Raw genomic sequence first — 27,855 nt, 5'->3', positions numbered from 1 at the left:
GTGTTCAGATACCTCCCAGAAGCTATCACTAGAAACCTCTACTCCAACAGAATCATCATATGATCCAGACATGTCTATGTTTTGAGAGCTTGCAAGATTTCAGTGTTCTGTTATCAGTACCAGATCTTCAAAATCTGTAGAGAGAAAAAAGAAAACATTAGTGAACATAAAACTTATCCATTATTTGCTATGCCTTTGAGTATCCATTTCGTCAATCATTTTTAGTCTAAAAGTTAAACTTTGTAGGAAAATTTTCAATACATTGCCACACGAATATAAGTTTAATTACTATTTTATTTAGGAAACCAAATGAAACAAACAAACATATTTGCAAAAGTAGATATAAAACTCAGAAGTTCCTATTCTCTAGGCACTTCAAGAAGGCCCAATATCTCAGTTTTAGTTGGTTCAATAGTTGTTCAAAAACCTTTAGCTTCCTGTGTGTAAGAGAGTTATATTTTATTAAAGTACACAAAATTACTGTTTTCCAGCCACCAAAAGAAAGACGTAAAATGTATACATTCAACTGCACCCATACATTAGATAGCGCCTACAAGACATACAGGAAGACAGCCTCTGCTGCAAACAGCTCACAATCTAAACATCAGCAATGTAAGAATGGGATATAAAATACAATCTGGCAAACATATGCACACTTCCTAGGGATGCCTCTAGGCCAAAATTACTATGCACCATGTCAAAAGGTACTCCTGAGGGAGAAAACTGTTAATCTACTACCAGTTTAAGCTCTCAACACTGTTGCCCTGTGACAAGTTTTATTGTATTACAGAGTGCTCCTTGGCCATTTAGCTCAACACAAAATTTTACAAAACTCTGATCACTAAATCTAAAAACAGGTAAGCCATATCGGTTTCATGACTTTGCTGATCCTTCACACTCCAGATAAAAGCTGAAGGGAGAGGAATGCATGATATATGTTCCCTGGGCATGGGATGTGTTTTGTTTGTAAAGTTCTATACAAGGACTTTGGAGGATACCAGACAACTGAATGTAATAATACTGTTTCTTTATAAAACATTTAGTCACTAGCCATTACAAATTGCCTGGGACAAAAACCATAATGTAATTGTAGCATGATCAACTACGGCTTCTGTAACTAGAAATGCCACACTTTGAACTTCAAGTTTTCTTCCACATTTACCTGAAAAAGGTGGTGGCCATACAGTGCCCAGAAAAAGTTAAAAGTGGGGATATTCATAAAGATGCAGATAATCCCAAGCAAAATCAAAAATGTATATGAAATAGTTCAACAGTCTCACAGAACAAAATCTAACCTGCTGGTGTCTATGGCTACGTCTACACGTGAAGCCTACATCGAAATAGCTCATTTCGATGTAGCGACATCGAAATAGTCTATTTCGATGAATAACGTCTACACGTCCTCCAGGGCCGGCAACGTCGATGTTCAACTTCGACGTTGCGCAGCCCAACATCGAAATAGGCGCAGCGAGGGAACGTCTACACGCCAAAGTAGCAGACATCGAAATAGGGATGACAGGCACAGCTGCAGACAGGGTCACAGGGCGGACTAGCACTTCCGGGGCAACAGCTAGCCGCTCCCTTAAAGGGCCCCTCCCAGACACACTCAGCCTGCACAGCACGCCGTCTGAGGAGCCATAGGCACACAGACCCTGGGCGACGCAGTCATGGACCCCCAGCAGTAGCAGCAGCAGCCGCAGCCAGAGGTCCACCCAGCCCTCCCGGCAGGAGCAGGGCTTGCCCTGCTCCATGCCATGCGGGAGGCAGCTGAGCACCTCCTTGCTACCCCAGAGGAGCTGCTGCCCCCAGGGCAGCAGGGCTCAACCCCCAACCCTGCAGCACCCCGGCGGCTGTGGAGCTACCCCACCAGCACCGACTGGTGGGAGCGGCTGGTGCTTGGGGAGTGGGACGACGACCGCTGGCTCAGGAACTTCAGGATGAGCCAGCAGACATTTATGGAGCTGTGCCAGTGGCTCACCCCCGCACTCAGGCACCAGGACACCGCCATGCGGCGTGCCCTCACAGTGGAGAAACGGGTCAGCATAGATGTCTGGAAGCTGGCCACTCCCGACAGCTACTGATCCGTGGGGCAGCAGTTTGGTGTCGGCAAGGCCACCGTCGGGGCTGTCCTCATGGAGGTAAGAGAACCCACGGGGGGAGGGCAGGGCAGGGCAGGGGGCCCGGGCAGAGGAGGGGAGGGGGGCCCGGGCACAGGAGGGCAGGGCCACGCACACCCTGCTCACCCCTCATTGGTGCTGTCCCATGTGCTTTCTCTGCAGGTTGTGCGTGCCATCAACGCCATGCTCCTGCACAGGCTCGTGAGGCTGGGGGACCCAGATGCCACCATCGCGGCCTTTGCCACCCTGGGCTTCCCCAACTGCTTCGGGGCTCTGGATGGGACTCACATCCCCATCCGCGCCCCGCATCACAGTGGAGGACGATACCTGAATCGCAAGGGCTACCATTCTGTCGTCCTCCAGGCCTTGGTGGACAGCCGGGGACATTTCCAGGACACTTATGTGGGCTGGCCTGGCAGCACCCACGACGCCCGGGTTTTCCGGAACTCGGGCCAGTGCCGCCGGCTGGAGGCGGGGACCTACATCCCCCAGCGGGAGATCCCTGTGGAGGACACCACCATGCCCTTCTGCGTCATCGCAGATGCGGCATACCCCCTCCGGCCGTGGCTCATGCACCCGTACACGGGCCATCTCTCCGCTAGCCAGGAGCGCTTCAACGAGCGCCTGAACCACGCGCGCCAGGTGGTGGAACGCTCATTTGGCCGCCTGAAGGGACGCTGGAGATGTCTCCTGACCCGCCTGGATGCGGGCCCCACCAACATCCCCCTGATTGTGGGTGCCTGCTGCGCCCTGCACAATTTGGTGGAGAGCAAGGGGGAGACCTTTTTCCAGGGCTGGGCTGTGGAGGCCGGCAGGGCTGACGTCCAGCCACCTGCTGCCCCCAGTCGGCAGGTGGACCCCGAAGGGACCCGGGTCCGGGAGGCCCTGCGGGCCCACTTCGATGATGAGGCCGCGGGGTGAACTCTGCCCAGGCCCCCCACTGCCCGCTCCTTCCTCCACCACACTCCTGCCCCAATGCCCACACCATGGAGCACCCAACCGCACCGCCCCTCCCACTTTTCCTGGACAAATGACAGCACACACTTGTGGCTGAACTTAAACTTCTTTTTCTTTGAGAACTTTTTTTTTTTAAACTGTAAATATATAAAACAAGAACAAACTATATACAACATGTGGAAACAAAGTAATATGTACAAATAAAACAATCGTAACAAACAAGTGTCCTCATTAATAAAAAGAAAACCAGGGAGGATAAAGGGGAGAACTATTTACATGGGGGGGACGGGGCAAACGGGGGGCACAAACTAATAAGTTGAAACTATATACAAGGGGGGGGCCACGTCCCGGGCCCCTCGCCCCTACAGTCCGGCACCGGGCGTGGGCAGCCGGGAGCCCCGCCGCGGCCGCAGCCCTGTCCGGGGCTGGCTGGGGGCGGGCCGGACCAGAAGATATGCCCAGCGAGTCTCAGCCGGCTCCAAGGGTCCCTCGGCGCTCCAGCCTTCGGCGGTGGGTGGCGGGGCGACGGTGGCCGGGACGGCGACGGGCGGAGCAGCTGGTGGTGCGGCTGGTGGAGCAGGCACGGTGGGCGCTGCGGCGGCCGGCGCGGCATGGGGGGCCAGGTAGTCCACCAGGCGGTTGAAAGTCTCCATGTAGGCCCCCCATGCCTCTTGGCGCCAGGCCAGCGCCCGCTCCTGCAGCTGCAGGTGCTGCTCCGCGACCTCCAGCTGCCGTCGGTGGATGGCCAGCAGCTGGGGGTCTGTCGCCGTCGGCTGTTGGGGGCGCGGGGTCCGCCGTCTAGCCCACCGTGGGGCCGGTCGGTCCTCAGCCGAGGGGCTGGCCTGGAGCGATGGTCCCAGAGCGCTCTCTGGGACCACTGATGCCTCGCCAGCGCTCTCTTCCGGTCCTTCTGATGGTGCAGGTGCGGGACACAGGAGAGGAGGGGGGGAAAGAAGAATGGAGACAGGCGTTAGTGTGGGCCCCCAGCCGTGGCCTTTGTCCCCCCAGCCCTGTGCTGCAGGTTCCCCATCCCCGTCCCCGGGAGATGCTGCTGTGATGGATGGGGTTCAGGGGTCCCCCTGCCCTGCACCCCATCCCCTGGTGGGAGCGACTCTCACTTCACCCCGCAGGGTCTGACAGCAGGAGAGGTTTCTTAGGCCACAGATGCCCAGTTTCTCCCAGGAGTGACAGCACCAGCTGTCGGAAGAGACAGTCCTTCCAACCCGTCGTGGGGAGAAGACCCCAAGGGGGGCCCCTCTGGGATGCAGCTTTCCCTCTCCTCAGGCTGGCTGCCTTCCAGCTCTCCCTTCCCCTAGCCTCTACCTGTGGCCCCCGCCCTCCCCCCCCCCCCCAATTCCAAGGCAGCTCGGCTCCTCCCTCCTCTTTGTTCAGGGCAGAGGTGTCACCTGCCAGCTGTAGCCCCAGGATCATCCTTTGCCCCTGGGAGCTATTCAGCTCTTGTTGCTCATATGTAGCCTGAGTCTCCCTTTTGCACTCCCCCCACTCCATCACATGCTGCTGCTGCTGCTGCGGGGTGTCCCACCCCCTCCTCCCGGGGGCCCCTCAAGGTTCCGCTCCCCCCTGCCCCGGGGATGGGGCATGGCACTGTCATGCGGGGTTGTGGGGGGCAGGGGCTGATGCACTGCTGTGAGGGCCATGGCCCTGCTGTCCTTGGGGCCATGGCCATGTGAGGGGCCCTGGACACATATCTATTACCCCCCGCCCCTCAAGCCCAGGGGTGTACACCAGAGCGGGGTACATACCTGTCGGTCCACTCCCACGGTCTGGAGATCCCCGGGGGGCGGAGGCCCGGCTGCTGCTCCGGGATGGCAGGAGGAGGATCTGCAGCCCGGATTCTGCAGAGGAGGAGCCCCCCTCCTCCTCCTCCTCCTGCCGCGATGTCCCGGGGGTGGGCTCTGGGGGGGCACCCCCGGGGTGCGGGGCTTACCTCCGGGGCAGACTCCGGCTGCAGGGCCTGCTGGGGCTCGTCGGCCAAGGTATCAAGGGTGGCCGGAGGGGAGGAGATGTGCCGGGGGCCCAGGATGTCCCTGAGCTCCCTGTAAAAGGGGCAAGTGACGGGGGCGGCCCCAGATCGGCTGGCCACATCCCGGGCCCGGGAGTAACCCTGCCGCAGCTCCTTCACCTTACTCCTGACGTGATCAGGAGTGCGGGCAGGGTGACCCCGGGCAGCCAGGCCGTCGGCCAGCCGAGCGAACGCATCCGTGTTCCGCCTCTTGCTCCCCATTACCTGGAGCAGCACCTCCTCGCTCCAGAGCCCCAGCAGGTCCCGCAGCTTGGCCTCCGTCCAGGAGGGGCCCCGCTGCCGCTTGCCAGCCTGGCTGCCCGCCTGGCTGGGCTGGCTGCCCTGGCTCCCCTTGGGGGGGTCCCCTGGGGGCGCTGGGCGGGGGCTGCCGGGCAGCCATCGCAGCTGGGGTGGCTGGTTTGGATGGCTGAGGGACGTGCAGGCTGGCCGCGTGTCTGGGCTGCCGCCTGCACGTTCCCTCAGCTTCCTGCACAGGAGGGGGGGTGGGGGAGGGGACCTTTAAGGGGCCGCTCCATGCGGCCACCATTGAGCTGAGGGGCTGGAGAGAGCGTCTCTCAACCCCTCAGCTGATGGCCGCCACGGAGGACCCAGCAATTTCGACGTTGCAGGACGCGCAACGACTACACGGTCCCTACTTTGACGTTCAATGTCGAAGTAGGGCGCTATTCCTATCCCCTCATGGGGTTAGCGACTTTGACGTCTCGCCGCCTCATGTCCAAGTTAACTTCGAAATAGCACCCGACGCGTGTAGCCGTTGACGGGCGCTATTTCGAAGTTAGTGCCGCTACTTCGAAGTAGCGTGCACGTGTAGACACGGCTTATAGGTACCAAAAACATGGACAGCTTTTCTTCACTTAATTATCTTAAAAGAGAGACTAAATGAAAATGAATGCCCTCAGACCTGTAATGACTGCGTGTTTGATTTAAGCATGCCACATATTCCCCAATTTAAATATCCAACAGTACAGGCCTCTTTACACACAATTTTATGATAAAATATGTAAAAGATACATGCCTAAAATGGACCTTCAACCTCTTCTTACATTACATATTTTATCTGTTATTTTTAGAAAGGCTTACGATAAAGTAGTAGTTATACATGATGAACAGAAGCAATCCTTTCTTCCTCCATGTAGCCTTCACAAACTCAATTAATCACACATCTTTTTATCTAGTTGGAGTCTAACTATAATACCATACTTCTATATGCTGGAGTTTAAGAAAGGATTACTTAATATTTACAAACTAAAACATAACTAGTTAAATGATGACAGAGGGAATGGGGCATGTGGACCAGGGCTGCAGGTGCAGGGTGGTGCACAGGGCTGGGCCCTTCAGGATGCAGATGCAGGGTGACAGAGCTGCTGGGAACACAGGACTGGGCCCTTAAGGCCAAAGGTGCATATGCTGCCATCTGCCCTCCTCTCCTCTGGAAAAAGGGACTGACCTCTCTGCCCCCACCTCCCCCAGGGACAGAGACTGAGCCCCTTTGCTCCCCTCAGGCCTTCCATCTGCCCTACCTCCCCCCATGACAGGGACTGTGCTCCTCTGCCCACTTTGCCATTTGTCTGGGGCAGGGATTTTTCAGTCCATCTGCCCCCACCCCTACCCACTGTCTGGGATGCGGTGGGGTCCGAACACTTTTGCTTTCCATTTCTGCCCTGTCTTGCCACCCTGTCAATTGCTGCCACCATTCTTCAGGCAGGCAGTTAATTCCAGCCAGCTGTTTGGTGGCCTACTTTCCAAGGCCTACCCAGTTCCTCCCCTAAGCTTGCTTGTCCCTTCGCCGTACATGCCAGGGCTTGCCATCCTGCCACCAGGCAAAGCTAAGACTCAGACTATACCTAGGAGGTCAAAAGGTATCATATGGAAGACAAAGAAAAAACGTTTCAAGTTCTGCATCATCTTTACAGTACTGCAGTTCCAATAAAGTTGTGTTATAGATTGATTAATTCATGCGATAAATATAGAAAAAAGAAATCAGTGTCACTAAAATATAGGTCATATTAGTAGCTTTACTAATCTGTAAAACATCAAGCACAAATATTTAACTACAATTCCTTAAAAAAAGATAGCAATTAGATGGAATCATTCTGCCAGTACAATGGGTGAACAACAGTGCTTTCACGTAAAAGTCCACTTATTTTCTGAAAGTGTTCGCTTACCAGCAAGCTGAAAATACCCATTTACAATTCAACATTCTCTTTAAGTTCCATCATTGATGTTGCAATGCAACTATTAAACATACTGCACCCCAAATATATATGTCATCATTCACATGAAATTGTTTCCTGGGGATGGTCGCAATGTAGAATTCACCTTTAAAGATTTTTGTAATTCTAATCTTCATCTCCCTTCTGGCATATTAAGACTATCACTCTTCCTGTCCTTTCTTCAGTGAATTGGGAAAAGAACTGTTTATCTTCCTCTTTATAATGTACTTCACCTACGTTAAGGACTTTTACCAGGTACTTTTTCAATCTTTTCTCAAAACTAAATGTGTTCCCTTTCAACGAAAACCTTCCTCCATGTCAGGTTTTCCAAGCATCCTGTCATTTTGCAGCTCTCCTCTGGATTCTCACCAGTTTAGCTACATCTCTCTCGATACGTGTCAGCCAGTATTGGACACTACTCCAACTGAGAACTCACAAATGCTGACAAGAATAGGACAATTACATTCCTTGTGTTACATCATAGTTCTGTAATACAGCCCACAATGACAGTACCTCCTGTGCATTGAAGTGTTAGTTCCAATTCAATTTGTGATCTACAACAAACCTCAGATCTTCTTCTACAGTACCACCACCTAATCAATTATTCTTCATTTTGCATTTGTACATTTGATTTTTGTAGTGCACAAATGTGATACTTTGAATGTTTCCTGGTTGATTACGGACCAACTCTACAATTTGTGAGTGTCCTTTGGACTTCTAAACTAGGCTTGGCAACTGCATCCCGGCTTGTTGGCATTTTAAAACTTTATTCCATTTCATTATCTAAGTTATTAACCTATTTAGTGTTTTTAATATAGAGCCTCACCTGGAGAGTTAGTTTGCTGTGAATTTGAGGAAACCAAAAGACGTCAAACAGAATTATTTTACTAACCACTAACGTTACATTTGAAAAAAGGTACTGTAGTAATGGAATAGTGTTACTTCACCTTCAGTTTAAAAAAATTCAGAGTATGTTACTTCACAAACCTAAATTGATTAACTAGCTGGAAAACTGAAAGATCGAGGCTGCAATGAAACAATATTTTCTGAACAGGTAAAGAGAATAGGTGTTTTGGGTTTTTTTGTTTGTGTTTTTTTTTTTTTAATAAAACTGCATAAAAACAGTAAACTCTGCCTTTTTTCCACAAAAGCATGAAAATAACCCTGATTCAGGAAATTCTGATTAATTGTAATGCTTTTTCATACCAGATACAATGCTATAAGTATGAACAAGCATATTAAGGGAAATATTGTGAAGTCATGGCAACAGCTAGCACAGAAACGCTGGTGTATAGCACTCTTTAAAAATAAACCAAATACTGACATACCAACATTAAGCTACAATGAGTCATACTGTCCTCTTGAAATACGTTTATTAGAACAGTCAGTCCTTTACACACACTTGTCTTTAGGGTTTGGTTCTCTCCCCCTACCCGCCCAACCACCCATCATCCAGGAATTGGAAGTTTGCACAACAGAAATCTGAACTTTGTCTTTTATATTTTTAGTTTATAATCCACAAATGGAGAGAAATGTGAATACTTTATGCCTAATTTTTATTCTGTTAATCCAGACTATCAAAATGGAAGAGACTGAGTATCTATGGATATCATCAACTTTTCATCAACTATGTCTGAAGGAAGAGTCCAAGAGATTGCTCAGCAAAAAAAATATTTTTCAATGTTAAAAATCCAAGTATGCAACTCATGGAAAGGTGCTAGCCCCAGAATCCTTTTCTAGCACATCTGTTAGGTGCATCTCTGGCTACTAGCAGGAATGAAAATTCTCCAATCCTCCTAGTTACTATGGAACTAGCAACATTTGTTGCAGATATTCTCTCTGACTAAGACTCGCATCTAATGGAAACTCTATTTCATCATGCAAAATCTTTATGACTACAAAAAGCAGCAAAACATTACCATTCACTCCTTTCTGTTGCTTGATCCTACATAAAGCCCAGCCTTTTCTTATCTTCACATTCAGCATCCACTACCTACCTGGTGGTTGTCTTTAAATCAGTCTTCATGGTTTGTGCCTTCATAAGTTTCTTTGGTATCCTATCATCTGTCATTTACAGTGACTACAACACAGCAGTTCTCAGTTGCTGCCAATCCCATACCCTAATTTCTGATTTTTAGTCTTAAAAATCATTCAACTTTACACTGGCTGTCTTTCAAAACATGCAAAAGTGCAAAGCTTTCCTCCACTGCTTCCAGCCTTTTGGCATCTTTCATTTACTGCAGCTGCTTCCTGACCACAGAGTAAGACTTAAGTTATAATGGTTTGATAAATTTTCACTTTGATTAAAAAAAAAAATACATTGTACCAACCAATGATTGTGTCAAGTTCTGAATAGCTCTCATAGCTAAGGTACATCTCCTTTTAACCTAATGCTTCATGGAACCATCAGCACTGACGAAACTTCCTAGGTACAAATGAGGTTCTACTTGTTCTACTATGAATTGTCCCTTTCCCAAGAGGTAACCACTTTGTCACCTTGCCATTTACTTTAAATACAATTTGACTACACCAATTTTCCAAGGTAGTAAAGAGTATCATTAACTCAAGCGTCTGTCAGTTGTACTATGTCCTTTGCATAAGCAAAGATTAACTCTAGAACATATATCAGGCCCTACAATTTATCAATTATTCTTAATGTCCAGTTTAAAAACATGATGAAAAGTGACAGTGACTCTACACCCCTTTGTCTTATAAAGAATTTTGACTTAAATGTGTTAATTTTCCATCAGTTCTTACGGCAGTAACGGGAAATAGGAAAATTTTATTTTGACTTACTGAAGACTTCTTCTGAATTACAATCCTCTAATTCACAGATGCATTAATTAATGCACTCTCAGCCTGCATTTAGCTACACAAACAGAATCAGACCACTCACTGTTAGAGAAAACATTGCCACTGACCAAAAAAAAAGCCCACCAGCTGACACAAGTTCCCAAGGATAATGTCCTTGCAGACTGGAACTTAATAAGCTTGTATGCAATATACTGCATATGAAATATGGGAGACACTTATTGTTAACACCAATATTACAATACTGCAAGGAATCTGATCATATGAGACCATGTAGGATATCTACAAAAATGGTATTTGCAAAATATGACAATAGTGAGTATCACCTTTGCATCAAGTTAGATATATAAGGTATATCTGTTTCTAATTTTGCGCTGTGTTACTAGGTGACACTCCCAGCTAAAATGGCATCAGCACTAAGTCAGCTTCATGGCCCATCACGGGACATCAGCTGTACAATGAACTCACTGAAACTATGGATACACCTTGAGCCAGCAAAGCATGTGGTATGCTTATGGACAGAAGACCAAGGTTTTTCCCTGCCCAACTTACTGTGAAGCTTCTGCTTGGGATACAGGAACCACAAGCACATGGCAAAAGGAATATAAACAGCAGCTACATCATCTCCATTGTCTTCATTTGACTTAACTCTGGAGTAACTTTCCTACAAACAAAGCTCTGAACGAACGAATGAATGACCCACCAAGACTGTTTACGTGTTTCAGAGGGACTTTCAGGCCAACAAACTTACCAGTACTCCTAAGAACCTGATGTATGGACTCTGAAGTCTTTGCATTTATGTGACTGGATTTACCACTTAACAACTGTTATTTTTGTTTATAATAGGCTTTTGGTTTTAGACATTGAAGGATTGGCTGGCTGTGTGGTATTCTGGGCAAGATCAAACCAAATACTGGTCTGGCAATATGGCTGGCCCTGGGGGGTCAGAAAAACATTTTGTATAGTGAGCAGAGGTTTAAAACAACTGAGCCTAGGTACTGACTGAGAACCAAAGAACTGTAATACAGTGGGGTGTGTGGCGGAAGAGTTCCCTGATAATGTGGTGACCAAAAGCAAAGTCTGACTGGTTTGGGGAGTTTAGTTTAACTCAAGACGTGAGCGTATCTGCTCTCCTTTTTGCAGCCTACTCTGATCTAAGCATTTATAATAATGGCTATTCTAGGCACCTGGGGTCACACTACATATAACTATGAACTCATATGAAGGAACCACAGAGAACGTCTCATCTTATTACCTAAAGAAAGACAGCAGAAAAGTAAGGAAGGTTAGCTCTATGGCTGCTGGCAGGCCACAGGGGGCAACACACTTTTACCAAAGGCAGAATCTGCTGATGCCTGAATGCTCAACTTGTAAGATTTTAGGTACATTTGAGTAGATGACCAGGCAGCAGCTCACCAAATTACATCCTATGGTGTATAAGAGGCAGCCATTCTCAGGAAGTGGGGTTTGAGGCTGATTTCTAGAGGAAGACTGTGGATATGTATTCACTGCAAGTAAAGATGTGACAGCAGCAAGGATAGGTATTCTTTGCTTAGCCTTAATCTCATTTATACAACTAACTATAGCAGCACAGACATGCTATGGTCTTAGAGAGAGGTGACCTCTTCCTGCCTGAAAGAAGGCACCCCCGAGCTTACACTTGAAAGTTTTTAGCAACAGTGCTGGGGGAAGCATGCATGCACAGAATGCATCTCGTGTGTCTGCAAGCTGTTATCCACTCTGCGCCATCAGCCATCCCTCAGTTGCCTCTCCACCCCGGACAGATATTGATCCGAAGCAGAGGGGAGGAGGGAGGGTCCTGGAGCACACACTGGAACACCCATCTCAAAGAACCTCAGTTACTGCACAGGTGAGCAACCCTCTCCTTCGAGGAGTGTCACCGTGGGCACTCCACTTAAGGTGAACTTGGAGCAATAATGTTTTGCTGGAGGCAGGGCTTTGGTGTTATATTGTCTGTAACACTCAGAATACATTGGCCAAACCTACTAGCGTGCATTCCATATTAGTCTATAAACGTACCGCTTGCTAAATGTATGGACACATGTCCAGGTACCTTTCCTACAAACAAAGCTCTGAACCAATGACTGAATGACCCACCAAGACTTCATGTGTTCAGAGGGACTTTCAGGCTTTAAAAAAAACAAAAACAAAAACAAAAAAAAAAACACTTACCAATACTGCTAAGAACCTGATGTATGGATTCCTTAGTGTCCTGCTGGAGGACATATGCAAAGTGCATGATGATGCTTGTGCTCTTGTGAAGTGCATGTGAACAATGCTTGGGGTTGGCAGTTTATTCAGTTCATTGCAAAGTTTTATGCAAGGAGAGCCATTTGGATGACCTCTGTTTGAACACCAGTTGTCCTTTTGATTTCACTGTAGTAAAAAGAGTCGTGATGATTGTCTGAAAGCCTTTGTCCTTTTCAGGTAGAAAGTGAGAGCTCTGTGGCCATCAAGAGTAAGCAGCCCCATTTGTTTGGAGACTGAGTGTGATTTAGGGTAGAATACAGGTAAGTATCTGTTGCTTGAGGTGGAAAGAGATTACCTTTGGTAAGAATTTGGGATGTGGCCTGAGGATTTCCTTGTCCTTTGGGAAAATCACAAATGGCAGGTCATCTGACTGGCATAATAGCTGTGAGGTAGGACACCTTCATGAAGAGGTGTAATAAGGAGCATGTAGCCAGTGGTTTGAATGGTTTTCTTGTGAGTGTATACAGTACCATATTTAAGGTGACACATTGGCATGGGTTGCTGTATAGGTGGATGAGTATTATTTAGAAGATAATTGGAGATGCACGTCTCCTAGAACTGGAAGGGACCTCAGGAGGTCATCTGATCCAGTGCCCTGCCCTCTTAGCTGGACCAAGCACCATCCCTGACATCTATTTGCCCCAATCCCGAAATGGCTTCCCCAAGAATTGGGCTCACAACCCTGGGTTTAGCAAGCCAATACTCAAACCACTGAGCTATCCCTCCCCCTAGCCTGCTAATACATTTTTCCATAATAGGGTGAGCAAACACTGAATGCCCCTCTATTACATCATGCTTACCCAAAGTTGCCACTAAGTGTAGCCTCATGGAAGTACTCACAAGGCCATGATATTTAAGGTGCACAGTGTAAATCAAGTAGTACCGGTAACTGTCCCAAGTGTAGAAATGGTGCATAAATCATGCACTATGTCTGGAATCTATGGCATTTTTGGTAATGTCTTTCTGCCTGACTTGCATCTATTAATAAAGATTGATTTAACTTCTTTTGAATGTTGTTGTTCCAGAGTTGTCAATCCTGAAGGATCCATGCTTGGAGGTGCAGGAGTTCCATGTGCGGGTGACACATTGCACCTCTGTCCTGAGTCAACATGTGAGGAGGCTGTGGGAGATGTAGGGATGGAACTAGCGACATGGGTACCAGGCCTATCTGGGCTATGCAGGAGATATCAGGATGACTCTAAGCTTTGTCCTGTCTTAATTTGTATACCATCCTCAGAATGATGAGAATTGGCAAAAAGGCAAACAGCAGTAGCGTGTCCCACATGATTGCAAGCACATCCCCCAAAGAGTTCTTGCCCAGGCATGCTCAAGAGCTGTGCCTGGGACATTTTGCGTTGCTCTCTGATCTCCTGGAAAAGGACCTGTGGGCTTCTAAATTCAAAAGTTTGAGGACTGAACTGGAAGATACAGAACAGCAGAAGTCTACCCTAGCACTTCCACACAGTAGACTAAAATGCTTGACCTTGAAAAACAAGACCAAATTGTGTCTGAAGTTTGGAATTCTTTACTGGAAGCCTATAGTAACATGAAGGGATATGCATTTTGGTATGCTGTCCATCTTTGGATCTACTTACCTGTCAAGCAACTGTTTTCAAATATGGATTTCATAAAAGGCAAACTGAGAAACCAACTGAAAGTCTACAGTCCTGCTTGAAAATGCAAAGGACAGCCTACTTTCCAAATATCGAACGGTTCCAAAGAAATTATGTAGAAGATATCACACTAAAATATTGATTGGTAAGCTGAAATCTGTATACTTAGGATGCTGAAAATAATTAAAATGTCCCATTTCACTGATATGAACTTATTAGTAGCATGAATTTTTGAAAATACTGATAAGCTGATAACTTTTTATGAGCATATTTAAGAGGCTAAAAATAATTACATGTCCTGTTTCATGGATATGAATTCACAGTAACAGTGGATTTGTTTGGCAATACATAATTGTTGTCTCTATATGCTTATTATATTTGACAGGTGGAAGCAGATGACATCTAGCATCCTCCAGCTGGGGGCAGGGCGGTGAGAGAGGGTTCAGGAGTGAAAGTCAGGAAGACAGTAGTACATACACACACAAAGTGTGAGGAAATAGAATATATAAAAAGTTTATGAATGTTTTGAAATAAATATGCATTACAAATCATTGTGTGCACACTGTTCTTAGAACAGGGGTTACAAAAAAGTATGGTTTGAAGGTATTTGTTAAGGACCGTCTCATTTCACATGCATTGCAGCTCTTGACATATTGATTTTGTAACCAAATTTGAAAAAATAGCTCATCTTGAGATTTCGGTTGCAGACCCCTTGGATAGAGTGTCTGTGGGGTTTATAAACGGTATTTAGCCATGCCTGGAGGATTCTCATATGGAGCCTGATGTAAAGCACCATGAAAGTGGGGGCTGCCATATGGCCTAGGAGTCACAGGCACTGTTTTGCTGGGACCTGAATGCTCTGTTGGACAATATTTACAAATGTGAAGTAATGTTCTGATGCCTCTCTCCTGGAAGCATTGGTCTGGCATGGATGGTATCCAGGTGTGACTCTATAAAGTCTAGTTTTTGGACAGGGATAACATGGGACCTGGAATCGTAGGGATTTCAGAGCGTGTAATGTGTCCCCAACTCTGTGCTTCGCCTCCTGGGCTGAGGATGCTACTATCAGGCAATTGTTGAGGTAGAGAAAGATTTTTGTCTCTTTTGTGCATGTGGACAGCTCCTACCACAAAAAAATTTTTGTTCAGACCATTGGGGCCATGGTGAGACCGAATGGTTGGACTCTGTATTGAAAGTCAAATGTTTGATCCTGAATAGGAGGAATCTCTTGTGTGCCAGATGTATTGAGACATGAAAGTAGGCATCCTGTAGATCGAGAGAGAACACCCAATCACCTTTGCTTATTAAAGGGTTTATTTTGGCCAGTGTGACCATCTCAAAGTGTTCATGGTACACATATTCATAGATCTAATATGGATCTCTATCTTCCACTTTTTTTCTGAATAAGTATCCTGAATAGGACCCTTTTTCACTGTGATATACTGATACTCTTCTATTGCACCTAGATGGAGCAGGTGGTGAACTGCTTTGTCAAACAGGCTCTCATGTAAAGGATCCCTGAAGAAAGATGGGGAAGGTGCTTGGTTGGGAGAGTAGAGAGCAAAGAGGCGGAAATAATCGGAGGACTCTCTAATATCCATTTGTCTGGTGTGACTGTCTGCCATGTTGGGTACTATGTGAAGAAGTGATGGTTGAAACACTGGAACACAGGGGGAGTGGGGAGAGATATCAAACCCTCGACTAAGGTTTCAAAAGGATTGCCTGGATGTTGAAGGCTGCAATGAAGAGGCTATATCTTGGGAATGGTGTCTCCTTGGATGCCTTTATCTCCTTCATTGGTCATAGGGCCTTTGAGCCTGGGGATAAGGAGAGGATCTACATTTTTAGTTGTAAAACTTGTTTTGTCTCTTCTTAGGAATGTGTATATCGCAACCCGATGTTTTTAAAGTGGAATGAGTCTTTTAGGGTGTGGAGCAAAGTTTCTTTAGATTCTGCAAAAAGCTTTTTACCCTCAATTGGTAAGTCCTCAACCCTGTTCTGCATCTCTTTAGGGAACCCTGAGAGATGTAGCCAGATGTCCACCACATTATGAGCGCCATGGCAAGAGAACTGGCAACGGTGTCTGCAGAGTCCAGTGAGGCTTGGAAGGCTTTACAAGCGATGAGCGAACGCTTAGTGAGTGTAACTTTGAATTGCTCCCTTGCATCCCCTCACGCAACTTCTCAATAAAGGATGTTAAATATGTATTTGGGAAGGAGAACGGAATAGTTCACAATTCTGAAGTGTACAGGCAGAAGAGTATGCCCTTCTCCCAAATAAATTCAATCTCTTTCATTCTTTGTTGTAGGGGGTGGACTTGAATTGGGTCTGTTTGCCCCTGTGATGTACTTTGTCTGCAATGAATGAGGGGTGTGGGGTGGGTAAACAAAAATTCCAAACCTTTTGACGGGATATAATGCCTTTTGTACCCTCATTTTGATGTAAGGGGTATAGGGGTAGGTGTCTCCTCTATTACCTATATAACTTACCAATAAGGTTAGCTTGTTGGCTGGTGAGGCCTGGAGGATGTTGGTGAGCTTATGCTGGGGCTCTGGCAGCTCAGTCAATATTTCTAGCAAGTCTGCCACCCTTTTGAAAAGATCCTGGAAGGATCTGAAATTGTCAGCCACAGTGCTGTGTTTGTTGCAGAAGTTGTTTGGGTGAGGAGTTTCTGGGTGTTGGGGGCATGGGTTCCAGCTCTTCCTGCTTGTAAGGTGAGAAGCATGGCTTCGATATGGTAGGCGTGGAGGCAAAGGTAGGTACCAACCTGCTAGGAGTGGCAAGACTACGGAAGAGTGGCATTCCTGATACCAAGGTGGGAGCCAGGGGTGTGTGGGTTGTTAGCGGTGGCAGTGCTGCAAACACCAGTACCAGGGTGTGTACCGCAGACTGCAGGGACAGTGCCAATGGGGCTTGCACAGTGGATGTTGTTGGTACAGAAGTGCTTGTGGGCAGCACTGGTACCATGTGTAGTGCTGCCTTTGGTACTAATGATTGGATGCATTTCTTCGGACGTGTACCCGCAGCAGGGAGAGGCTCCCCAGTTTCCTTCCCTTCTTGGGACATCGGTGCCTTTGATGCTACCAGTGCCTCATGGTCTGAAGCTTGGGTTTAGGTGACTGCTTGGGTCTTGGACATCCCTTGCTCTCATGCAGCTGTTTTGAGGACATCTCTACTGGGGCAGCCCTGGTCTCCAAGTCTGAGGCCAGTCTCAACGATTTCTCCATAAGAAGGAGCTAAAGCTATAAATCTCTCACATTAGGCGATCTGGCAGAGTGGTTTTTTTAAAACAATGTGAGCACTTCTGGGGAATGTACGCCTCTCGCAAATAGAGTACAATGAGTGTGTCCATCTGACACTGGAATTTATGGCCTGCAGGATATGCATTTTTTAAATCCTGGTAGGCCTGGCATCCTTGTCTCCTGGATTTTTTGTATTGTAGAAAAGTAGTTTTGTTTAAAAAAAGTGCAACAAGGAGTACTGAAAAAATGGCCAGGTGCCCACAGGCACCCGAAGAACTTAGACTTTTTTTTTTTTTTTTAAATAGAAAGATAAAGGTGCTATAAAATAGGGATGAAAAAACAGGGGCTAATACTAAGTTTACTAAACTAGCTATGGTTGGAGGAAACTAGAGAGCTCCTGGAGTTTCAACCTCAACCACGGCGGTAGAGAAGGAACTGAGGGATAGTTAAGGGCACGTGGCAGGTAATGGCTCCTGAAACCTTCTCCAGGACCAGTGTTCTGGCTACTCTGCATCTGTGTTTGCTGCTCCTAGTTCAAGACAGAGACTCCATGAAGATCCTTGCCCCAGCTATCTCTACTGAGATACAAAAGGTTCCTGATCATAGAATATGCAGACACCTGACACATTGGGGCAGGGCAGCGGGGGGAAGAGAATGCAGGATCACATACTCTGTGGCTCCATCACACAGTGCAGCCAGATGAGCTTCTTCGGTGAAGAGCAGCTGAGCTGGGGAACTATGCTGGACAGCGGCAAGTTCTCAGCAAAAATCCATCCAAAGCTGACTAAGTTACATGCCTTGGAGTGGGAAGGAATTTGCAGTTAGCAGAGGCTTGTTATGCCTTAGTAGCTAAATTATCAGAAGATGTGTGTGTGGTAGGCATGAGCCAGCCCAGGACCTTCGCCTAGCATTGTAGGGCCTCTGTGGAAAAAGGAGTCTGAATTAATGCAGGGAGACCACCCCTTCTGTGCTCTCAATGCTTTTTGGTGGTACCATGAAGGAGGTGGTAACATTACTGGAATTCAGAGAGATGAGCGAAGGGAGGGGGGACAGAACTGAGCAGGAAGATAGACAAGCCCTCTGTGTTCTACATTTGCCCCCAACTTCGAAGGGGGCATATTAAATCAAGGGTGATAGGAGATTACCAATGAAGTGCTGTGGTAAATATGCAGCACTTCCCTTAGGCTAATTCTATCCTGCGGCAACTTTGAAGTGCTGGCATGAGTGTAGCCACGAGCACTGTGAAGTGCCCAGGCTACTTCGAAGCACCTTTACTCCTCAAAATTTTGTGAAGTAAAGGCACTTTCAAGTAACGCGAGCATTTCGAAGTGCTCTCCACTATACGCATGGCAACACTTCGAAATTTGACACTTCAAAGTTGTCATGGGGGAGAATTAGCCAATGAAGTGCTGCATATTCACCAAAGCACTTCATTAGTAATCTCTTATCACCCTAATTAACATGGCCCCTTTGACATTGGGGGCAAGTGTAAACAAGCCCAGAGATATGTAAATATTAGGGGACTTAAGGAGCATATGGGGTGGACAGGGCAAGAAAGATCTAACCTCACTTTAGCACATTTTGTTTCTAAACCTCAGAACAGAACCATGATTCCAAGTCTCAACATCCCTTTGGTGTCTAGAAAAACAGCTATGAAACCCCTGGCAAACTGAATAGTAACAGAGAGAAAGCCTTGATAGTCTATAGACTATCAAAACAAAAAAGCAGTCCAGTTGCACTTTAAAGACTAATAATATAATATAATTTATTAGATGAACTTTCATGGGACAGACCCACTTCTTCCCCCTTACTGCTAGCCCACAAAGGATAAACAGCCTGCTACTGTTATCAGTTACTCCTGTAGTTGAAGTAAAAGAGTTCCACAGAGTAAATCTAAATGGTCCAGTGCTGCACATGAGTCACGTGGGGGTTAACATGATGGAAATGAGATCTTCAGAGCTTTTTTTTTTTTTTAAATTTACAGCCAAAAGAACTATATTACATGAACATTAAGACTGAAAAAAAATCAAGCACTCAAAAGTGAAATTGTGCCAGAATGAAGGCTTCCTGTGCAAAAAAAAAAAAAAAAATTCAGCACTCTTGTGCTTATGCAATAAGATACTTTAATTATATGATCAATACCGTTTTCTCCCCTACACTTTGTGTCCTGGATGCACAATGCTCACGAAATTAACTGGGCTGCACACTGAACGAAGCTGTTGTCTGTAGGAGCCTGGCCTCCTTTAGTGAAGAAGTTGGAATGTGTATACTGAATGGAGCAGAGGATTGCAGGAAGAAAAATAATTGTCTTCTGATTTAAGCACTTGAATGATACCCGAAGAACTGAATCCTGCCACGTAAATTCCAGCATTACATAGGAACTACTTATGCCAAAATTGTCATAGATGGCCATTAACGGTTGCTTATTTTGTAAGTGCCCAACTTCAGACACATGGATCAGTTTTGCAAGTGCTTAATTGCTTCTGCAACAGCAAGTGAAGTCAATGAGAATGATACACAGTGTATAAAGTGGTATAAAACTGCTAAGTACTGGGGAGTAAGCTCCAGACCATTTTAAATTTTGTCAGATGTCTGCCAGGTTATACCTCACTCCAAATCTTCTCACTACAGACCAGGACACTCACTTACATCAAATGGGAGAGGTATACAAAAAAAAAAAAAAAAAAAAAAAAAAAAAAAAAATCAAGGGTAGATTATGGCAAGGGCCTTAGCAATTTCATGACCATGAAAAACGTTGCATGGGCCATGGAGTTAGCCCTTCTCTGTGAAATCTGATCCTATCCTTGCTGGAAGAAATGCCCCAGACAGGGAGCTCCTAGCACAGGGTGGCCAACCCGTGGCTCTCAAGATGAGGCAGGATCCACAAGGCCAGACTGCTTACTGCCTCTCTGTGCACGTGTCCCAGTGCCTGGAGAGATAAATGTGTGGTGGCAGTGGCATCCAGTGAGCCCCAGGCATTGAGTTGGGAGGCAAAGGGAGTGCCGTGCCTGGGGAGGGCATTAAGGCACGTATTATATATTTATTTTTATCTACATAGGGAAAAATAAATACATAATAGATAGCTCGTTGCACTCTATACACAGCTATTTTGGCTCTTAGTCTAAATAGTTGGCCAGTCCTATCCTATCGCCTTCCCCTATACCAAGAAGCCCCAGTGCTGGACAGGCGCCCAGGAGGTTCCTGCAGCTTGACAGATGTGTGGAGATCAAGCCAGGCTCCCTCTGGCTGAGGGAGATTAACTATAAGTCCTTGACGTGCTGGGGAAGACAGGGCTTGTCCTTCTGGTTGGGGGTGAGAGGAGTATCAGACCCACCTCCCAGATACCTTTTGGGTTGTGGCGTCCCATCCCCACCTTACAATACCATGAAATTTCAATGTGAACATCTGAAAACTTGAAACTGATCAGTGTGGACCTTGGATTTTCTAGGATCCTACCTTTGGACTTTCTGCAGTAACTGAACCAGTTCAGTACCCTACTGCCCTACAGTGAGAAAAAGTACTCCCTTTTATAATGAATTTCTTTTCTCTTGCATCCCCAACCTCCTTTTCCTCTTCTTTTTCTATACATCTCTTATCGTTCCTCTGCACTTCCTTTAATAAATTAATTTCCACTCAGGAGCTTCATCACCAACCCCTCCCTATTCATCCACAAATATACCCAGAAGAAGTAGCTGAAACAAACCTGACTCATCACTGGTGAAAACAGGTATACATGGAAGTATTTTAACTGTACTAAACTTTGACTATATTCTCTATTTCTACAACACAATAAATCCCATGAAGACATAAGCTTCAGTAATTTATTTTCCAGCAGATATCAATTTTGTTTATAAACAACAAGAAGTCCTGTGGCACCTTACAGAATAACAGATATTTTGGAGCATAAGATTTCGTGGGCAAAGACCTGCTTTGTCAGTTGCATCTGATGAAGCAGGTCTTTGCCCACGAAAGCTTGTGCTCCAACATATCTGTTAGTCTATAAGGTGCCACGGGACTTCTTGTTGTTTTTGAAGATACAGACTAACTCAGCTACCTCTCTAAAATTTGTTTATATTTTAGATAAATTATAAACAAGACATCCATTGTATATTAAATTCAAAAGCGATATCTACATAGTTCTCTGAGCAGTTCAAGTTCTTTATAGCAAACACAGAAAGGTTTATAGCACTGTAGAAGAAACAATTGAGCTCAATTTTCTCACTTTGTAGTGCAAGAGATATTTCTGGCACATGAAAAGAAAAAAAAAACTCAGACCTGCATATTTATGTACAGTCACAATGCTGCTTGATACAACATCTGAGCTTGATGCAATCTTTTACTTATATTAGGAGATAAAACAATGAAAAATTAATTTCCAGAACTGACTGATGGCAACTCCCTTTACATAACAAATGAATGCAGTGCTGTCTGTAAAGTTCCAGCTCATCAGCTGAACTACAACTGTGTTTAGATTGCTAGTCCAAGGGTTCTCAGGACAACTCTTGCTGGTGACCACTCACTTTTTTCTAAAACACTTTACAGTAAACCCCTGCTTTACGTGATTTCGTAACAAATGTCAAAATCCTGGGCTCCAGCCACCCGCTTCCCCCAGCTGGAGGCAATGTCGGCCTCAGACAGGCATGCTCAATCTATATGCTGTTTAGGAGAGTCCCATGTGCCTCACAAGTGCCCACATTGCTCTAAACTTACAGGGAGAGCTAGAGGAGACTGGGGGGGCACTGCTTGCTCCGGGCTTTCCCCAGCTGGGGGAAGCAACGCAGCTTCCCCTTTCAGCACTGTGCTACCAGCTCCAAATGCTGGAGTGGGCAGTGGAGAACTGAAAGGAGAAGTCCCATGGTTTCCCCCTGGGTGCCATGCCTAGCTCCCTGCTCCCTGGGTTGAGGGGCTTTCCCCACCCCAACTCACCTCCCTTTGCTCTCCTTCCTCCTCCTCCCTCTCCAAGCCCCCAGGGAGCTGGGGAGCCAGGCATAGTAGCATCTAGTCAGTTTCCCAGCTCCTGCAAGCAGAGGGGAGCTGGGAAACTGACCAGGAGCCACTGCACCTGGTTTCTGGCTCCCCACATCTGAACAGGAGCCTGGAAAGTGACCAGGCTCTGCTGTGCCTGGCTCCAGGCTCCCAGAGGCTCAAAGGAGGAAGGAGGTGTCGTCCTCCCCCAGCTTACGCAGGGGTTGCACAGAATGCAACCCCTGTGTAAGTCAGGGTTTTACTGAACCAGTTTAAAGACAAAAACAGAAAGCTATGCACATGTACATACCCAATAATTTATTTACTTCTAGCTAGTAAGTCAGTTGTGAAAAGTGATATTAACCAATGCACAAGTATAACTTTTCACAGCCGACTTACTCACCCACAGCAACAATGGGACCAAATTAAGCCCAGATTGTGGGTAGGGGGAGTGAGGGAGGCAAGGGGCAACAGAGATGGAGGGGTGACTGAAGGAGGCAGCTGGGAGCCAGAGCCTGAAGCAAGGATGTTAATGGTTAACCAGTAAGCCTCACCCTAAACTGATGAGGGCTGGAGTAGCCTCTGACTTGACACAGACAGAAGGGTGCTCCAGCCTGGACAAAGCAGCCCATCTCTTGGGCAGGCCCAGCCCAGGAACACTGAGGTCAAGGCCGGGTGAGCCTGCAGCTCCTGGCTACAGCTGGGGCAGTGCACTCCAGTCCCTGGCTGTGGCAGGCTGGAGCAGCTCCCTCTCTCTCACCAGTCTCCACCCCATTTAATCAATTAACCATTTACATTTAGAGTTTAACTGTTAACTAATTAAATGGGATTTTAAATCCCTACTCTGCAGTCCAGGGTTGGGGCCTGGTGATGGAGCCCAAAGCTGTGTGGCCAAAGTCGAGGGCCTGCCACTGGGCATCCAGAGCCTAGGACTAAAGTCCAGGGATGAAGCCCAAAGCTTGAACCATACTGCCCTGAAGAACTCATGAGCTGCCTGCTCCTCCAGTATTGTGCCCTATGTGTCTCTTGAGGTGGGGAAAGGATACCCAACTCCTCCTGATGGCTCAAGCAATGGCGGGTGGGGTGGGGGTGTGCCAGGGAGATAGGCACATGTAAGAATGGTGGGGACAGGGCTGTGCTCTTTTCCCTTCTCCCCATTAGAGTTCAGAAAGCTATGGCAGCCCTGGTAGCCACAGTGGCTGCATCTGAGCAGCACTGTGATAGTGTGCTTTTCAGGTAAATAAGGTATTTGGAATTAATTAATACTGCCCTTCCACCATTCCTATCAACCAGTGTTTCTGAATAAAGTCCATGTATCAGCACCAGCTCCTGAGATCTCCTTAACACAATTTTGAGAAAGCAGCAGACCCCGTTATCAAAAAAGACTGTGTAAAGCAGCATTTTCTCAATCTCTACAGAAAACAAGCATAATCCGAGTCTTCCTATGAAGAGCCAATAGGTAAACATTTGGAACTAAAATTACATTAAAAAGTCGAGGGCTGAATTCCTTTTACTGTATTACAAAATTCTGTATTTGTTAGTTTGAAAAGCAGATGCATTAAATCCCTGGAGTATGTTTGTTATGTGGAAATCCAGCATTGCAGCCTGCTTCCCTGACTAATAACACTTCTTGTTAAATCAGCAGTTCTTAATGAAAGCATTACTGAGATGCCGTCAAGAATTCCACCGCAGACCAATCTATGATGCAAAGTCACTTCACGTTCAATAGTGAGTCAAAATTATGCAACAACTCAAACAAGAAATGTTCTCATTTATGGGCATAAAATGATACTAAAAGATGGTCTGCAAAACTCCAAATCTAAATATTATTTTTTTAATTCTATTTATCTTAATACACACACTGGGGGAGAGAACTCTTCCCTCTTTGATTTCTCTATCAAATAACTTCTTGATATACAAATTTATTTTTAGTAAGCATGACTCCTGGTGGAGTGTCTCACCCCTAGAGTTCACTTACTGGCCAGGCTTCTTTGAATACTGAATGTTGATGTTAACATACAATGTAATGCAGTGGCTAAGGAAAAAGGCAGATAAAACACAAGTAAAAACACATTTAGTTGCAGGAAAACGTATGCACCAAACGAGCACTCCCATTTTATTCAATTAGCACAGTGAAGTAAGATTCCTAAGAAGCTGTTTAAAAACAATTTGCTATTGATGACCCATGTATTTTTTCACATTTCAAACAATTTCCAGCATACCTCAACTTAATATAGACCATTTCATGGTTACCCTGATTTAAGGTAGTCAGACTTATTAATTATGCCATTACAAAAGCAACTTTTCCCAAGTCTTTGTTTCAAAAGTATTCTGAAGTCATTTTATGTTTTTGAAGTCTATCAAAGGTACAGAAACTGTGCTATAGTCTGTTTGTTACTTGGCAAACAGGAAGAGCTTAGCAAACGCCAACTCCAGTACAGTAATGTGATGCAGCAGCCTCTAGAAGCGCTCCAAAGCCAGAAATGTTAACAAAAGGCAGTGCTACCTAGAGGTCTGTTACCTCAGGTTTCTTGTTCAGCATGAACACAGACAAATCTACATCCTATATAAGCTATAACCATTTCCTTCTAGTTGTGAAAACAAAAAAGCAGTAAAGTAGCACTCTATAGACTAACAAAATAATTTATTAGGTGAGCTTTTGTGGGACAGACCCACTTCTTCAGACCATAGCCATACCAGAACAGACCCCTCTCCTCACCCCTCTACTCTCTGATTTGATCACCTTGATAATTTTTTTTTATTTGTCAACCTTGATTACTATTTTTGGTTCTCTGTGCCTTAAATATTGACTCTGTTCTGCTAGGGCTATGGTCTGAAGAAGTGGGTCTGTCCCACAAAAGCTCACTTAAGTTATTGTTAGTCTTTAAAGTGCTACTTTACTGCTTTTTTGTTTTGATAGTATGTAGACTTGCACGGCTCTCTCTCTGTTACTATTCAACATGCAAGGCACTACTTCTAGTTGTGGTTTCTAGAAAAAAAGCTTAATATTTTAGAACAAAAGGGTAGAAAAATGTAAGGAGTTATAAAATGGAGAGTAAAAGTTGAAGTCTCCTAAGCTGCTATCACAGCAGAATGAACATACACCAGAACGTAAGGTCCAAGAGAAACACTGGGTATGTATCTAATTGGTTAGTAGAATTTGAACTAGCAGGTACTGATTTTGTTAACCTAGGTCTTGAGTGTCTATACTCATTTGTAACTTCAGGTTAGGAATTGCTGAACTTGAGGTCCCAACTTGGGTCTCCAACATGTACACTGAATTATGTGGGACAGAATCCAATCACCAATATCCCAGATTTCCCAAAGCCCTCCCACAAGTGGCCACTCTAGCCCTTTATTTGTACAGGTTGAACCTCTAATCCAGAACTCTCTCACCCCACATCATCCATAATACAGCATTATTTGTTAGTTGGATGACCACGGATCATGGATGTGGTCAAGTTTCCCATGGTCCCAGAAAGTTTGTTTACAATCACCAATCCTGGTTCTCAGTGTTCTGTGCTGTTATTTAGCTGTAATCTACCCCTAAATGTATTCTAAGAGCACAGAAAGCAGTGAAAATGTTGATAACACTGCTAGATGATATTGACCTCCTGTAGTTCAGCAAATTCTCTCATCCAGCACCAGTCAGGTCCCAAGGGTGCCAGATTAGAGATGGTCAACCTGTAGTAGAGTTTGTGAAAACTTGTCTACCAAACTTGACCATCCAGAGGACAAAGCCAGCCTCTCCATTTGTGGGATACTTTTGCAGAATTTCCACAGCACAAAGTCCAGGGCGGCTGCATATATATTGCAAATCAATATTTCTTGAACCCTGGCTCGGGCTTCAGTCCGCTTCAGACTGTCCACCCCTGTCGGATTCTTGGGATCTAGGTTCCAACCTCTGAGATTGCATGTGGATGAAAGCAGGGTTAGGCTTGAGCCAGAGTTTGACTCCTGGCTCCAGAGCTGAAACTGTAGAGTAGACTTACCTCGCTGCCACAACCAGGCTAGCCTATGCTTCCCAACTCCACACATCTTCAGATACAGAGCTTATGAAAAGACACCTTCTAGAGCCAAAGTAGTAAGAGTAGCTATCATGTGGTAGGTTCAATACCAGTTATAGATAACTACATTGCTTTTGAATTAAGACCTACATTCATTATGGACCATAGAATATGTAAAGGGGTACTGACCCTCCAGGCAAATGGAACAGGAGTAACAGGATGAAGTTGTAAGGAATTAGGAGATGAGTCCTTCCACCCTGACTGCGACTCTCTTCTGCTGCTGCTACAATAGGAGCCAGGAAAACAGACAGCCAATTCATTGGATTAAATCCCAAATACTGGTTGTTGTTTTTTTTAATTTAAATTATGAAAATAAGACTTAAGACTCTCTGTAATGTACTTTTTAATATTCAAAATGACCAGTTTTATTTAAAAACACTAATATTGCAGCTAGCACAAACAAGTTACAAAGAAAAGTAAATATTTCACTTGTTTGAGTGAAATGGAAAAAAGGAAACAGAGCCAACTAATTTGAAATTATAGTCATTTCCCTATTTCAATAATCTGAAACACGGAAATAGTTTTAGTCTTTTTTGTTGCTCAATTTGTCTGCTTTTAAGAGATTTAGGAATATTTCAGTTTATTTTGTATCGCAATTGTGTAAAAGCAGTAAATTTTAAATGGACAAAATTCTGCTAAGTAATAATGATTAGAGCTGATGAGTTCCTCCCATACTCTCACCACCCCCAAAAACCTGATCATTTACCTGATCATTCATTCTACTTTATATTAAATGTACAGAATAGTTGCTTTTTCTATACTGGTAATCAAACGGAAGTGTGGGATGTGTTCATATAGTAGCCAAATAATTAAGCATTCCTATGAACACACATGCCCAAATGCAAGAATAATTAGAACTGAAAGACAGGACTCCTGTCTGTTTAGCTAACATGCCACATGCTTTCATTCGAGCAATGCCCCTCTGACATCTGCAATTTGCTATGAAATTAGGAGTGTATCCCCAGACAAGGATTAACATACATGTTACACCACTGAAAAAACTATACAGAACATTCTGCTATTGTAGCTCTCTCTCTCTCTCTCTCTCTCTCAGCTGATCTGCATACAATTTTTAATACTTTTAATAAAATATTCTGAAGGTCTTTAAGTTTGGGGCCAGAGCTGCTTTTTTTACTTTAGAAACTAACAAGTATAGCCCAATTGTCGTTCCTTTTTTTTGCTGAAGGGCTACCGACAAGTCTCAAGAATAAGAGTTTCAACATTTTAACCAAAGAAGCAGAAGTGTTGAATCTTTAGCAGAGCCTTCTTTTACTTAAACTGCTAGTCACTGCAGATCAATACTTGTTTTAAGTAAGTTCAATCTGATGGGGAAAAAGAAACCACTTCCCTTTTCATTTACCCAGCTGTATTCTCTTGGATCTTGGGATATCATCCATTTCATTGCTTCTCCTGTCAGAGTGTTCCAAGCTAAACTACGTTTGTTTCTAACATAAAGCAGAACTCTTGCACTAAAACCTTTCAGGCCACATTTATGCGAAAAATAAATAAATAAATAGGCTTCTCCTCTAGTTCTCCCCCAACCCCTTGCTTCCCA

General features: G+C 45.4%; 1 protein-coding gene and 1 long non-coding RNA gene across 7 annotated transcripts in view; one reads left to right on the top strand and one right to left on the bottom strand.

Moving 5' to 3' along the window:
* The window catches only part of PACSIN2 (protein kinase C and casein kinase substrate in neurons 2), a 113,235-nt gene that overhangs the window by 65,514 nt on the left and 19,866 nt on the right, over positions 1-27,855 (bottom strand). For all 4 annotated transcript variants that reach the window (XM_075003980.1, XM_075003951.1, XM_075003960.1 and 1 more), the window contains exon 2: positions 13-134. In XM_075003980.1, the coding sequence (XP_074860081.1) occupies positions 13-72 (60 nt within the window). In that variant the 5' untranslated portion in view covers positions 73-134. The remainder of the gene's footprint in view (positions 1-12; positions 135-27,855) is intronic.
* The window catches only part of LOC142018309 (uncharacterized), a 47,456-nt gene that overhangs the window by 15,841 nt on the left and 3,760 nt on the right, over positions 1-27,855 (top strand). The window contains exons 4-7 of one of the 3 annotated variants that reach the window (XR_012646790.1): positions 12,591-12,673; positions 13,439-14,171; positions 16,039-16,162; positions 20,717-20,774. This is a non-coding gene — a long non-coding RNA (uncharacterized LOC142018309). Of the gene's footprint in view, positions 1-12,590; positions 12,674-13,438; positions 14,172-16,038; positions 16,313-20,716; positions 20,775-27,855 lie in introns of those variants that run through there. The other 2 variants (XR_012646789.1, XR_012646786.1) reach the window with 2 other exon arrangements.

Source organism: Carettochelys insculpta, chromosome 1 (genome assembly GCF_033958435.1).
Source record: "Carettochelys insculpta isolate YL-2023 chromosome 1, ASM3395843v1, whole genome shotgun sequence".
Lineage (NCBI taxonomy): Eukaryota > Metazoa > Chordata > Testudines > Carettochelyidae > Carettochelys > Carettochelys insculpta.
Note: the sequence above shows the minus strand (reverse complement) of the source record. Positions and strands in the feature narration are given on the sequence as shown.